At 41.1% G+C, this 15,762-nt stretch overlaps 2 protein-coding genes and 1 long non-coding RNA gene across 7 annotated transcripts in view; 2 read left to right on the forward strand and 1 right to left on the reverse strand.

Moving 5' to 3' along the window:
* vav2 (vav 2 guanine nucleotide exchange factor) overlaps positions 1-7,712 on the forward strand; it is a 184,192-nt gene extending 176,480 nt beyond the window's left edge. Inside the window, exons 27-29 of the mRNA XM_056578961.1 lie at positions 1,111-1,200; positions 2,425-2,579; positions 4,040-7,712. Of these exons, the coding sequence (XP_056434936.1) occupies positions 1,111-1,200; positions 2,425-2,579; positions 4,040-4,087 (293 nt within the window). The 3' untranslated portion in view covers positions 4,088-7,712. The remainder of the gene's footprint in view (positions 1-1,110; positions 1,201-2,424; positions 2,580-4,039) is intronic.
* On the reverse strand, positions 5,386-14,975 carry LOC130372143 (coxsackievirus and adenovirus receptor homolog). The gene is made up of 8 exons (XM_056577939.1): positions 14,923-14,975; positions 14,483-14,535; positions 12,768-12,937; positions 11,463-11,658; positions 10,746-10,898; positions 10,330-10,452; positions 9,580-9,721; positions 5,386-7,205 (listed from the first exon to the last, which is right to left on the reverse strand). The coding sequence occupies exons 1-8, from the start codon at positions 14,964-14,966 to the stop codon at positions 7,001-7,003; spliced, it is 1,086 nt and encodes a 361-aa protein (XP_056433914.1). The 5' UTR covers positions 14,967-14,975; the 3' UTR covers positions 5,386-7,000.
* The window catches only part of LOC130372146 (uncharacterized), a 147,282-nt gene continuing 140,908 nt past the window's right edge, over positions 9,389-15,762 (forward strand). For 2 of the 5 annotated variants that reach the window (XR_008893305.1, XR_008893306.1), the window contains exons 1-2: positions 9,391-10,130; positions 10,346-10,463. This is a non-coding gene — a long non-coding RNA (uncharacterized LOC130372146). Of the gene's footprint in view, positions 10,131-10,345; positions 10,464-15,762 lie in introns of all 5 variants that reach the window. The other 3 variants (XR_008893308.1, XR_008893307.1, XR_008893304.1) reach the window with 3 other exon arrangements.

Genomic DNA, 15,762 nt, shown 5'->3' on the forward strand with positions numbered 1-15,762 from the left:
TTTAGTATTAAAATTATTTTTAATAGTTATTTAGCAGAAAGCTATAGCAAACATAAAAGTCTTCAGTCTTGTTTTAAAGGTGCTCAGAGTTGGGGCAAGTCTTAAATCCTCTGGGAGTTTATTCCAGCTATTTGTTGCGTAGTAACTAAATCCTGCTTAATTACATAAGTACATAATATGTATAAGAATTTATTGAGCCTTAGGAGGAAAATTTAGACATGGTTCAGTAAGAATGACTAGCTAGCCTACTTGGCATCTTCTTGTGCATCTTCCCATGGTCTAGAAACGGTCTAACATGCATGACAGCACAACGGGAAGATTGGTCTATAAGCTAGGCTAAACGCTAATCGCTAGCTGTAGCTCTTAACCTCTGCTGCCTCCTTTTGAATCCTTGCTTTTACAGGAACAGACAACATTTGAGTATCAACTTCTTAAATGACGTAATTACCCACTAGACATTGAATTGAAATAAGACACAACATTATTTTATTCCCATGAAATTGTATTATTATTATTATTATAATTATTATTATTATTATTATTATTATTATAAGCTTGTATATACAAGTCTAAACTGTCCTCGACTACTAAACTGTCTTTGACTACTTCGACTATCAGGTCCTCTATTGATCATATAGTGTACTAATAGTTCTCTGAATGGAGGTAATTTGGTGGACCGGTAGAGAGGGCTGTGTGTGGGGTTGGGGGTGTTGCCATCTCTTTTAATTTCTTCCCTCTGGGGCCTGTTGCCACAGCAACCTGTGGCATACCGACGGAATACATGCGCTTGTGCTAGCTGCAGGAGTGTGTGTGTGTGTGTGTGTGTGTGTGTGTGTGTGTGTGTGTGTGTGTGTGTGTGTGTGTGTGTGTGTGTGTGTGTGTGTGTGTGTGTGTGTGTGTGTGTGTGTGTGTGTGTGTGTGTGTGTGTGTGTGTGTGTGTGGGCTTTGTGGCGACTGTACCCTCCCTAGCATAATGGCTCTTATATCTCTGCTTTCTCCTCCTGCTCCTCCTCCTCCTCCTGCTGTCTGGTCCCCTTCTTCTGGCGCTCCTCCTCCTGCTCCTCCTGCTCCTCCTGCTCCTCCTCCTCTGGTGCTCCTTGCTCCTCCCAGCAGCCTCATGCGCCTCCTACAACTTCTCCTTCCTCAGCCCGCAAGGTCTCAACTTCTCCTCTTCTCAGAGCTCAGCTCCCTTTTGGTCAGGTACTCTCTCTCCCCTCTCCTGTTTTTTTTTTCTCTCTCTCTCTCTCTCTCTCTCTCTCTCTCTCTCTCTCTCTCTCTCTCTCTCTCTCTCTCTCTCTCTCTCTCCCCTCTCCTGTTTTTTTTCTCTCTCTCTCTCTCTCTCTCTCTCTCTCTCTCTCTCTCTCTCTCTCTCTCTCTCTCTCTCTCTCTCTCTCTCTCTCTCTCTCTCTCTCTCCATTTCTTTCTTTCCTAGCTCCCTGCCCATCTTTTTGTTTTTGGTCTATCTTTCTTTTCGTGTTTTCTTTTTTTTACTTCATTCTATTTCTTCCTCTTAGCTTTTCTGTATTTGTATCATTCTCTCTCTCTCTCTCTCTCTCTCTCTCTCTCTCTCTCTCTCTCTCTCTCTCTCTTTCTCTTTCTCTTTCTCTTTCTCTTTCTCTTCCTCCCTCTCTGTCTCTGTGTGCTGCTGGTCTCATCAAAGCTCTCATTCTCATGGAGCCCAGCTCATTAATGGAGCCCAGCTCATTATCTAGAACGTTCCCCATACACGTCTACACCCAGGGTGTCGGGCAGCAATCAAATCAGGAGCTAGAAAATACCATTCCCTCTCATACTGTCGCAGCGTGAGTTTGTTCTCCGCGCGTACGTTCCTCCACATGTTCTTGGCACTTATTTTAGTCCTGCTTAAATAAAAAACAGACAAAAAAAACAGTAAAAAACAGTTAAAAAACAATAAAAAACAGTTTCAAACCCCATTTTAGTCCTGCTTAAATAAAAAACAGACATTCGGTTGGATAATCTTTGATCATTTATCCCGACTGCCAAAGTTACCTTGCTCCTTGACTTCATCTTAAGTGCGAGACTTGCATGAACTAGATATCTGTACCTTGTGATTAGTCTCGCTAACACCTCTCCATAAGTAGCACTGTCTGTGTGTATTAAAGGGATAAAGCTGTTTTTAGATGTTATGTAACTGTCAGCATGCCAGTTTAAATTCAAAAGCTGATAAAAAAAAACATAAATCCTGCTGATGGGCTAGTGGTATGGGTGTTTGACTCCCAAGTGAAAGATTCTGGTTTCGAACCCTAGTGTCCGCAAAATGCTCAGAATTTTCATTAATGACACGCATCGATAAACATTCCGAGGAGAAACGCTTACATGTACACCTTAACATGTCAAACTCTTTGTCAACTGAACTTTACCATGGTGACCTTGCGTGACCTTTGTGTGACCTTGCGTCCCCAGTGTTCACGCCGCGGGTGGTGAACACGGCGGTGGCCAGGTATAACTTTGCGGCGCGGGACATGAGGGAGCTGTCGCTTCGGGAGGGGGACATCGTCAAGATCTACAGCAAGATCGGCGGAGACCAGGGCTGGTGGAAGGGAGAGGCCAACGGCAGAGTGAGTACCACCTCCAAAAGATCATACCTTAAAAAGTTGTTGCTTAAGAATTATTCTGAGTACAACCTTAAACAGTATTCAGTCTTTGAAACTTGAGTATTCTTCTGAAAACAATAATCTTATGATCAAAACTTTCTTCTTAGGCTTCCAAGGAAAACTAAACGATTTTCTTTGAATAACATTCCTAAATTTAGTTTTCCTAAGTACAGTACAACCTGCAAACAGTTTTTAGATGTGCAAGGAGAACAGCTATATTGAACTATTTTCTTATTAGCACTTCCATCATACAGTTCCCCCCCCCCCCCACCGAGAATAACCGTCTCCCTATAAAATGAAGAATTTGTTTTGCAAGTAGAACCATATCTGTTGTGTGATCACTGCCTGTATGATAAGTGGTAAGGCAATCAACATTGTTTTAATTACTTTTCACATGCATAGAAAGGCACTTGATAAGGATCGAGTTGAGAGCTCAATCTCACATTTATGGAAAGCTGATAAACAACCTCAAACGCTGATCTCCTCCAGATTGGCTGGGTTAAATTAATTGAATCAGACTATTTAGAAGGAAAAAGCAAGTCATTTTCTGGCATGTGTACTTCAACACAATCCAACCGGAAATCCAACCCAAAAGAACATTGACTGACACATTGAGTTTAAATATCAAACAGCTGGAAACCATGGAGCACTTAATCCGGATTGAGACAAACTTGCTTGAGCAATCAACCGCTTTATGAGCGTTCTGTCAAAGCAGAAGGGACATTAAACATCACTGGCACCGTCCAACGCTTAGGAGTGGAGCTGAGAGACCTCGATCTAACTTGCAATTTATCCCAAAATACTCCTGGTCTGTGTTTCCGGTGCAACCAGCCAAAGTATCTTGGAGAACATGGGAGGAAAGCGGCCAATGCCCTGTGCACTCTGGAACTCATTTAAAGGGAGGGACCGGAATGTGTTGGAACATTCGATGGAGGATGCTGACACAGTCTGGATTTAGCTCCTTGGAGGAAGCGTAGAGCTCTGGAAATAGAAATGTAGGAGGGCTGTGGCCTGCTGTTGGAAAGTGTGCGGAGGAGTGTGAGAACTCTGAGGGAAGGGAGGCAAGCGGCATTCTGGTTCTTCTAAGGGGAGGAGGAGGAGGAGGAGGAAAGTACAGATTTAGAGTTTTTCTGTGGCACAGAGTCAAAACTTTTAAAGTCGAGGGTGGAAAGGCCAGAACACAGGCCCTAGAGGAGCTCGGCTAGGGTGTGGGTTGCTGATCAGTTGCTGATAAACACTCGTGGGGAAACCTTATCATTTCTGTTCTACGCCATTATTTATATTACAGGCAAGCTGGGAGGGCCTGACCCCCAGACTTTAATGAGGTCTAATATATTCAAGACAAAATGGTCCTGCAATCAGTCTGGATATTTCCCAGCTGGTTGTACTGCGCAGTAATGTTTCTGCTCCGTCTGCCCTTTCAGATCGGATGGTTCCCCTCCACCTATGTGGATGAAGAGGCTGTGCAGTAGGACCCAAATGCTGTCAACTCCCCCCCCCCCCTTCCCTCCGTTGGACCCCCACCTCGTTAGACAGGCCAAGGAGGTCCGCCCAGGAAACTCAACTCAATGGATAAAAAAAGAGAAAAGGCAACTTTTTTTTGCTGGATACTCCTTTAAATGCAGTGAGCGTTTCTACCAAATTGTTTTGTGAGTCGGCTTCGCTTTTTTTCAATTTTTGTATTTTTTTTGTTATGATGTCACTTCTGTGCACAGAGGGAGGGCGGGACCACCGTCTGCCGTCCTCTGTGTCGCGCCGTGGCTTTATGGAACGATATTGAACATAATATAGAGCTGCAGGGTTCTTTTACGTTGACAAAGGCTGCCCCTCGTTGCAGGTCTATGCTTGGAGAATTAAATGTACAGTATAGATAATTTATTGAATAGAGATGCCAATGATTATTGTGCTGAAGTATAACAAAAAATACTGATATTAGTAACGGCAGATAATCGGATTGCAGAAAAAATAAGAAAAAAAGAGGGTTTCTCGGTTGTCATGGAGGACGATTTTGCCTTAGTTGTCATGGCGATGCCTTGGGGGGGTAAATCCGATGGATAGACAAAAAAATACTTATTTCTTGCAAGTACATACAGACACACACACACACACACACACACACACACACACACACTTACAACCACATCCTGACCAATGTACAGTACAGTGCCTTTGAAGAATGGTCATTGTTCTCAGAAACTCAACATCAACTAACCAAGAACCCACTAACTTGTCACTTCCTCCTCTTCCCCTATAAAGTCACTCCGACCCCAATAAGACTACTGTAAAACATCTGGAATAAGGGGCGAGTCACTTATCAACCAATGTCAGCTTCACTTCCAAGGGAAAAAAACCCTGGAAAACAAGATAGAAGATCTTGTCTGAGTACTAAATGTAACTGGAGTGGACAACCATAGACAGAGAACGGTTGCTGAGATTAAAACATGGAGGGACGGTGTTATGAGTCTAAACAACAACGGTATGTGGTTCACATCGGGCCCGGTGTTGGTTTTCATCTGGACTGGAGCAGTTTTCACCGACTTATAATTCATACCATGCCACTCTTTCAAATGTAGATGCTCTTGTTTTTCAGTTTTTGCTTTGCACAGAATCTAAATGTGTTTGTTGATTATACAAAAGAAGAAAAAGAAGGGTACAAAAATACTGGACTGTCTCAAACTCTCTCAAGCCAAATTCAATTTTTTTTTGTTTTCTGCATGGAATTCTGTCTTTCTAGTTTGTTCCTTTAATTACAGACCATCAGAGCTGGTGGTGGTGGTGGGATGACATTAATCATGTTCCTTGTGTGATTGAGTTTTTTTTGGCACCTTGTGGACTGGTGGAAACCAGTGTTATTTAAACATGAAGTTACAACACTGTCTGTGAACTAGTTAACTGCCCAGGAGGCAGAAGTACCCACTGTGGTTTGGTGGATATTCAGCAGTAAACATCTTCGTGTATCCGTTTATTTTCTTCTCCAGTATTTTTCAAAGTGCCGTCAAAGTTTCCGTCTCGGTCTGTTCTGATGTCGGGGTACTTCTCCCACTTCTCTGTTAAGTAGTACACAGACCGTGGTTTCTGATGTCATTTTCAAAGCTTGTTTACAGGTTTTCTTGTTGTTGGGAAATGTAGTAAAACATGACATGAAACAGTACATCGAATAATACATGTCCAGTTAGAGATATTGGTCAAACCAACTGCTAAAAGGATTAATTTATTGAATTCAAACGTATTCTTAATCTTAAAACGACTGTATGTTGTTGAAGTTGAACAGTCCTATAAGGGTCAGACTGTCGCTGTTCATGGGGAGGAAATATAAATGCAGCTTTTTCTAATGAAACCTTTCGACTAAAAAAGTAATTATGTTAATGTGTAAAATGTAGTGTTCACAGAGTCAAAGTGAAGTCACAACTTTTTAAAAGACAATTGTTCAAAATTCCCATACAATGTTCATTTGAAGATGCTCCTCGAGAGCTCAAAAGTTTATTACAGACGAAAAATGTACTAACCCTTCTCATCCCCCCACTACGCCAAATAACAGCCAGTGGAGCAAGCAAAACCATAACCTGAAAACCATTACACTGACTGTTCACCAAGACTGATGGACCTGAAGAAGGCGATGTTCGTGATGATATACTAAGCCTCTTGGACTGTCTTACAATCTTATGTTCCAAATGCCAACTGCCCCTCGATCACGAGTCATACCACCTTGTCTTGTTTCAGAGAAAGCTTTGAGAGCTTTGGACGGTGGAACACTGTAGTAGGCCTCCATGTAATCTCAGAGAGAGACGGGGGGGGGGGGGTTGTCTCTGTTAGTGTCGTGGATGGAGAACAAGGAGACCATCGCATGTGGCCGTTGATATTTCAACTCCTGTCAGTACATCCTCATGAAAACGTGGAAAAAAAGATAACTTAATTGTGTAAATTTTTTTGAATGGTTGAGTATTTCAAAAATGACGTCTATGATGAAATAAATATTTCTCTTTTTTGTCTATGTATGGGATTTAATGTTTTTTTGCTCGAACCCTGTTTGTGTGTCAAATGACGAACTACGAATCAAAAAAAGACACACATTTTCAATTATGAATATTCATATTTAATACACACACATAATTAGGCACTTTCTGTGTAGCGTTGGCTCAAAAAGGCTGTCGGGTGATCCAAAGATAATTATTAAGTGTGTAATTTAATTAGTTCACTAATAGGGATAATAACGAAAACTAACTATTGATATATATTTCATATGCATATGGGATTTCACAGTGTTGAAACATTTTATTTCTAATGAATGCTTGCTCCATTATTTTTAATGTAAAAACTTTAAATTAGTAATACACGTGTAAATACACAGTTCATCTTGGGGAACCAGGGCAGCGTAAGTGCCCTAATCATACCACATCTCCATACTTGGCGGAATAGCTGAAAGTTGTGCTTCCAGGGCTGGTGGTGGATTGGGGGGAAGTGAACTCGCTGTCCCCAATAAAGTAAGGCTCTGGCCTGGATACATGGCTGTAACTGCCCCCCCGGTACTGGCTGGTGCTTCTGTTGGTGAAACGACTGGTAGGTCGGCTCTCTGGGGCGGGAGCATCCTCCCTTTGAGAACAAAACAACAGTGGATCAGAACAGATCCAAGAGCCAAATTACTATTTCTGTAATGATCTACAGGGAAAACCAAAATAACTAACATGGACGGAAAATGTCTCATGTCGAGACCGGTTTCACGGCTACCCGCTAACATGTATTATGGATTACCAGCCTCATTATACAAACATTGAGATGATCCTCAAGTGACGTGCATTGCTTTCAGATGTCCCATTCTTAAGGAGCAGGTAAAGAGGAGGCATCTGGCTCTAGGAGGCCTGCAGGTAGACAGCAGAGTCGGACACCCTAACCACTCATTCACTATCTTGCCCCCTAATCATAGAAAGCAATTTGCCCCGGGGTTAATGTTGATATCAGTATTTTAAATCTGCATGTGACTGCTGAATCTGGTGGTAAATGTTAACTGTTGGAAGCTATTTGCCTCTCCATTTCTCATCCCAATGAAGAAGACTTCCACTGATTAAGAAAGTGGGAGTCTCCCTAATCTGATTTGGAGATTGATGTTGGACAGCAGGGAGACAGCAGCTCCTTTATAAATCTTCATATCCATCCCGTTGGCTTCCAATGAGGATGATTTTTACTGTCTCGTCTGCTGTTTATTATTAAGAAGAGCAGCTTGGTTCGGCAAGCTGTTCTTAATAACACACTCCATCTACATATGTCAACAGTATTATCAGCATTCTAGCCTTGGCTGTCAATGCGTGTTTTTCTGAATGCAACTTCTGCACACAACAGGCTGCTAGGCTTCTACCAAAAACGCTCTTCAAATCTGGCGCCTTGCAGTTTATCATGTTTGTCAACTTTAACACCTGCTTGCTATTCACGTCATTTGCAAGAAATGACAATGAATTATCTCTGAAGGTGGGAAAAATGGCCAGTAGGCCTTTTATTCTCAGAACCCTGTGAAGTGTTGTTTGTGGATTGTGTTTCAACACGCCAGATGGAGCATCTCATAACCAGAATGAGCCCGATCCTTGGAAAAGATAGAAAGAAGAAGAAAATAACAGTGCAGTGCCTCCATCCATATGGTCTGGGAATAAGGTATTAGACATCTGCTATATAATTTAGTTGCTCCACAAATCCATTCAGTGTAAGTTATTTCAGAAATTATTACTGGTGGCAATTTGGTATGATTGGATGCTGATTAACTGTAATCATTGTTAAAAGAAAATCGCACACAATTTGGATGAATCACTGTAATCATTGTTAAAAGAGATCACACACAATTTTGATTAGTTGGATTTCTCTCAAGTTGTGTCAGAAGATAAATACTACTGCTGCACCTTCAACTTTCTTCCTCCTAGAAGATCTTTTCCAGTTGATTTCTAAATGCGGCTCTCCTAACTCCTCATACTAGTTTTCATTTCTCCAACCTTTCAGTCCTCCCATACCTGGATCACGTTTATTACTTTCTACACTCTACTGGTTTCAGAACAAACAGGTAGAGTTCTACCAACTCTGGACCTCACTGGAGTATAACTTTCAATGATAAACTAATAGTTCTGTTTGTTAATACAGTTATTATGGTTTGGTGTGGATCCAGTATCATTTGGTTTGAACGGTATTTACTCCAGCGGGGTGAAATTGTGTTCCTTTTCCGATAAACCAACTCAAACACAAAAACATTACAGTTGAAAATGTCAATAATGATCAGGCCTATTTAAGCATTAACAGAGGGGTCAAATTTCTGAGGATTCTTTTACGAAATGCGTTTAGGAAAAATCCTCTAAAGCACTGCAACATGAAAATCAATTTTCCCTTCATTAAACATTAAGGACATGTTTCAGTGGCTCTGTAGGGGTTTTGCTACGATATGAAACACAGTATCTGTGAAATAACACATTTTAGTTGGCGTATAGTTATGTATTTATTGCTCATGGAAAGACAGGCGAGTGTGTTGACAGCTTTGGGCCTATAAAGAAATGTAGGTCTAACTGATTTATTAATTTTTATGCTGTAGGAATTCTTATGCTTTTTGGCTGTAAAAAAATCTTTTTGCAGTAATAAATAATTTATACTTTTCAGTCTTTGTTTGAACACTGAGTGCTCGCTTATGATGTTGGAAACACCATAGAAGTGCTTACCACAAGAGAGTGATCGACCTGCTATACAGACGGCTTTCCATTATAACCCTTTTTTCCATTATAAGTTAATTGCTGTACTGTGCGTGTGTAATATGTTTTTTACATGCGTGTGCCATATTACTATGTAAATGTATAAAAACTATGTAAATGTATTATAGACATTATCGATACAATTACACAAGCTTTTTCAATTTGTTTCACTCAGGTTTTCAAAATTGCGAAGATTTCTCACTCGGCACTAACTTTTCCACTGTAACTACCCCCTGTACAATTACGCCTACCTTATTTCATTGGAGAACTCCTTTTGGTTGCGGCGTCGGTCGCTGAGCTTACACAGCAGGAGCCAGAGGAGGAGTAGAAGCAGGGTGATGAGCAGGATGGAGCCCACCACAGAGCCCACAATCACCCCAGCTCGGCTCGGCGCTGAAGGAACAACTGCTTGTTACATAATCTTCACCACCATCCCACCTAACGTATTTACCGAAACCTTGCACATTATTAGGGGGAATAGGTCTATCAATAGTCAGGATTTACGAGTTATGAACTTCTGAAGTAAATAAGTTGCCTATATTCTTAATAGGCAATTCTTAATAATTTGAGCAACTTTTTGACGATTACTGAAGTCACTTTCAGCAAAGGAATCTGAAGGCCTACTTTTCTAGTTCGACTTTCAGTACTTTGTACGTCACCAGGCTTTCTCATTGGTCGACAACCCCACCGGGCCTTCACATTGGTCGAGCTCAAATTCCCCTTGTAGCTCGAGCGAGCTCATTAGCTTAAAAGTTTGCGGGGCAGGAAACGTTTTCATCAGACAGCAAGCCGCGACGTTTCGGTAAAATATACAATTTAAGGGACAACAACATGAATAAGAAAGAAGAAATAACATAGCTAATGTCTATCCAATATTAACTGACAATATTCTAATCGTTTAAACATGTTCATAGTTTGTGTTTAATCGTGTATCAAGCTGATTTATTATGTCGGGAGAGTAGGCTACTTCGTAACATGTGTTTGTGAGCGCGTGCGCATACGTTTTTCGTCCGCCAGGTGGATGGTGCACTGCTCCTCCCCCACGTCGTTGGAGGCCGTGCAGCGGTAGAACCCCGCCAGGCTCAGCGAATAGTTTCGGATCAACAGCTGTCCGGTCACACCGTCTGAAGATAAGGTAACGCAAGCAGGCAACACAGACACGCAACAACAACGCACACACACACGCACACGCACACACACACACACACACACACACACACACACACACACACACACACACACACACACACACACACACACACACACACACACACACACACACACACACACACACACACACACACACAGATTGGCAAACAGACGAAATATAACTTCACCACCACAGATAATAGCCTGAACTTTCTTTTAATATACCTAGGCCTTATTGCAGTATCCAACCAGCAGAGGTCAGACTTACTCTGTGTCAGTGTTTGCGGGAACGGGCTTCCCCGCCCTCTCGTCCACGTGTATTTTAATGGCGCGGATCCCTTCGAGGACTTGCATTGCAATGAGAGCGACTCTGCCAGAGAATTGGTTACCTCTTTCCAACACTTAGGCACGGAGGGCTTTTCTGTAATGAAATTTCAATTAGAAGTCAATTTCCCTGCTGATTCCATTTCCACGGATGCACTCAAGTTTTTTTGAATGCTCTTAAAATAATACAATTGCAGATGCTGATTCCGTTTGACTTAAATTTACAGGTGTCCTAAAAAATCAACCAGACACCTTCAGTTGGAACGCTGTAGCCATGATTTAAATGTTAATAAATGACTCAAGGGAACTGCATAGATCAATTGTTTATTATAGGCCTATCCATGTGTCAAGCTGACCTCATTAAAAATTGAAATATTTAGGCTAGGGCATATTCATTTGCATCCTTAATTGGTAATAATTAATAAAAATGTGAACAGAAAGCCTACATTTAATCGCACTAGTTTGGAGGTTTTCCAGAAAGAAATAATGAATCGCTGCTAATACACAAAATAAGCAACCTAGCCCTACCCACTTCATCATACTATGAACCTTTTGGATGGTTACCACACAGTACAGCCTCCTCGGACGCATGCAAAATATTTCAAAGATTTACATGTTTCCCTGCTGAATGTACGCTAGCCGATCCCCTGTCGAGTCTTACCCATGACGACCAGTGTCACCTTGCGCATGTCCACCCCAGGTGACTTCTTGACTTTACACTGGTAGGTGGAGCTGTGCGGGGGGGAGAGCACCGCGATGGAGAGTGAAGCTTCCCCCTTAGAGGGGTCGGACGCGGTGAAGTCGATGCCTTCTGTGGATGTATGGATGTATTTCTTTCCATTGCTGTAGGACAGCAGCTAAAATAATGGGGGGGAAGTAGATTAAGAGATACACTTACTGGTGGATGGGTTGAATAGGTAGTATATTGGGAAACTCGAAGAACATGACAGATGTTTAAAAAGATATAGGCTACTGTAGGAATTCATAGACATTTTGTCATCCTACATACTTTCCAACCGATGGATGGGAAAACTCTTTTTGAACATTTTGAAATGCAGAATGTTATTCCTGTAAACTTTTCACTTTTATATTCTGTCTGATGCCGCAACTAACACAGGGCGACTATCGCATAGTCTGTGCTATGAAACGTCTTGTCAAAGACGCTCCTCAGAAAAATAACGACGTGTTACTTGAAGTACATTTTTTTAACATTAATTCAAGTTTAATTTTGAAACGCATGGTAATCATCTCTATGATTGGCTTGAACAACTACTTTTGAGGAATGTGAAATAAGAAATTACTCTACAATCCTCCATTTATTTTTTGGAAACTTGATCAAGAAGCATAAAAGTTAGTTTTCACTCCAATATTGATTATGTTTTGTTTGTTCTCAGCCTCACCTTTTAAGGCGCTTTAATAGAAGCCTCCACATAATCAAACTAAATGTAAATATGAAATTATAGTTCCTTCCACCCTATACAAAATGTAAAGCTAATCACGTCCTCTATGATCATGCATGCAGTGTATTTTAATGGCAGGGTCTTCAACCCCAAGCCGAATTGTACTTGTCTCGATTTCCTCAAGGTCCGAACCTGTACTCTTCTGCGATGTCTTATTGTCTTCTCATCTCATTGTATTACATAGCGCTTTTCAAGGTACCTAAAGCGCATCAGCATTTGTTAGTGTTAATTGGTATTGACTGATTAGCACATTAGTGACAGAATCAACATGCAATGGTAGAACATTTAGTAGCTTAACATTGTATTAAGTGTTAAGCTAATAAAGTCGATGCAAGCCATTTATAGTGCCCCACAATCTAGTGGAGCAAAAATACTATAAGCAAGAGTACGGAGAACCTCAAAGAATCAGAATAGCCTTTTTTAAATGATGCTTAGTGGTAGGGCAGTAACATTAGATGGCATATCCCAGTTCTTTCAAAATGACCCAACAAGGTCTTAATCCCTACCATTTGGTCTTTCATGGTGGTATCAGGGCTGACCAGGGACCACTCTATGTCCAGGTCTCCGCGGTCGGAGGCGCCCCATTCGTAGGTACATCCTAGAGTCACGCGGTCGCCCACGGCCCTCCTTATGGTCTGGGGGCCCTCGGAGGTCAGCGACAGAGCCCTGCATAAACCTGCACATTCATAGAGACGCATTACACCATGGGGGAGGTATCTTTTAAGCCCTAGTAGGAACCATTAAATAATTTGTGCAGGGCAAGGATGGTGTAGCGGTTAGGCTGTTTGACTACCAGGCTAAATGGTTAAAACGGAAATGTCCGCAGCTAATCTGTAGGTATCCTTGAGCAAAATGCTCGAACACCCTGCTCCTTAATGATACAGTAAAATATTTTCTCATGACCATGTCAAAAAGTGACATACAGCTGAGCAATTTCTCTAGGTATAATGAGACTAATCAAATGTCTATTTTTTTCATTTATATGTTGGTATCACAGCCATTTCACTCGTCCCTTGCTGTGACCCACTTATGTGCCGTGACATACAGATTGGAAAATCTCCACTTCTATTCTTTCCTGAATGCAAATAGGAGCTGGGCCTTTATACTCGTTGCAAGGTCCATACGATTATGCCGATAAGGGTTATGGAAATACGCATTCTATGGAATTGCGTATTTTTCCGCCTATTCTTTGTTATTTGCTTTTTAGTCATATTTAGATATGATACATACATAGATTTAGAAAAATAAGATGCCTCAAAGACACCATCAAACATTAATTACAATGAGGGTGTATATGGTTTCACTGCTTTGCCGATGCAAGTTTAACCGGAATAGTGCAGTTTATTCAAAAAAGTGATATTTCTTATTTGTGTGCAGTTATGTTCTTAAAGTGTTTAATTCACAAAGGCGCTGGTAAAAGTTTTGTTGACACTTTTTTGTTTACCTTGAACAAATACGACAAACAAATATCAAGACCACCCTATCCTCGATCACGTCGCAATTTGACAAAATCCTCAAAGAAATGTAAGCTTGCCCATCCACACAGACTGGTGTTTTCAGTTGTCATTGGTGGCCATTTGTAAACAAGCTCATTAAAGTATAAATGATCAAACCAACCAATTTTTGACAATAATTAGCTCTGAAACATTGCCCTGAATCAAGCACCAGGCGTAGGTGTGAAAGGCACCTGTTGTTGCTATGAACCTAGCATGGTTCATGTAGCTTGGTTAACTTCCCTCTGATGAAGGGAAGCTTGGCAGAGTGGCTTGGTGGTTGAAATTGTGTGGTTTCATTGGTGCGGGTGTTTGAGTTCAGAGGGAACAGCTAAATAGGTGCACACACACTGTTATCCAAGAGTTCCCCTCGATCGAGCATTAGGCATGTTTAAGTACATGACAAAATGTTTTTGTTTTTTCAAAGGCAACCAATGTGATGACCATTCTCACTGAGACGATTTCATTCATCTAGTCCGTACACAGTGATCATAAATTGGCTCATAGTCTATCTTTCGCTACACTAGAGGGTCGGCATCCCTCTTGGGAGCCAGCTCAGTGCCTTATCTGATTGGACGAGCATGTGTGCGCCATAGCAACACAAAAGGCGAGTTCCTACCTAGCAGTACAGAGCTTCATTTTGGCTTGAGAAGAATGGAAAAGGCGTTCTGTTGCCTGCAGATTGTCAAGCTGTGGGTCGGGCGGGTGTGCGTGTTTGTGTGTCTCACCTGTGCTAAGAAAGGCTGTGTATATCAAGCGGAACAGATATATTCCACTGTAACTGAAACATGACAGAAAATGTACATTGAAGAACACTGTATCCAGAGGGCAGAGGTCATACAGAGTATGAACTATAAAGTAATATAATGTATAGATATATATTTATGTGTACTTATTACTATGCTGCCCCCTGCCATTTCACGCTTTGAACACCTTGCACTTTGCCCTAATGTTGCTTTACTTTTGATGTGCAAATGTAAATAGTAAATATACAAAAAAGATTTCTGATTTTAATTCTGAATCTTAGCGTCACAGAGATGGCGATAAGGAAATAATAAACACTTATGTTCAGTCTTACTTTACCAATACAGCATGGTTAACAGCAATTTCAACATGCAATTGCAGATTACTATACTTAAAACAGTGTAAAGGCTTTTTGTTTAGTTACCTCGATGGAAGTCTAGCCATTGGGCGCGTATGACCGACGTTCATTGTAGTCGGTAGTCTTTCCGCTTCAAACTGAGAGTCTGGCACCAACTCCCCCATCATTAGCATAACGCCATGCCATTGGCAGAGAGCCACACCTGTTTTTCTTGTCGGGTTTGGTGTCACCTTGCAGTATTGCTTAGTGCTTTAACACAGCATGAATAATACTGATTATGTTCTCACCATCTCTACTGGTAAATGATAATACAAAATTACACATATAGTACAGCAATACAATTATACATATCAGATAATCATAATAAACTATAAAAAGATTATTAGAATAAAACGTATACAATTTATTGTTAATTTATAGTAATTTAATGTAAATACATATTCAGTACAAAAATACGGTTGTAAGTAACACCAACTACTATTTTCTTAAATACAAAAAAACACATTGTACTTGAATAAGGATTTTAACACGTTTCTTGTTGGGGAAGACTATGAAGGTTGGCAGCATAAATAATTATGCTGCCAACCATCAAACAACAAGAACCAAATTAAATAAAACTCAATAATGAAGCAAAGTGTGTGTGTTATTGAGTTATAAACTTAAATTGTGCAAAAAATAACTAACCAACGAGTTTAAACCGAATGAAATAAAAGGAAATAAAGGAAGTGCAAGGGTATGTATTTATACGGTATATGTAATCAGACACCGATCTGAACACCTTCAACATGTAACGAGTGTCAGGTTTCCCCATGTCCCTAGACCAGGAAACCAGGAACCAGTTATTCAGGAGGCAATACCCGGGGAGAGTGGCGTGCTGCACACAACTTTAAAGCATTAGGCTGCTTT

The sequence above is a fragment of the Gadus chalcogrammus genome, chromosome 19 (assembly GCF_026213295.1).
Source record: "Gadus chalcogrammus isolate NIFS_2021 chromosome 19, NIFS_Gcha_1.0, whole genome shotgun sequence".
Classification (NCBI taxonomy): domain Eukaryota; kingdom Metazoa; phylum Chordata; class Actinopteri; order Gadiformes; family Gadidae; genus Gadus; species Gadus chalcogrammus.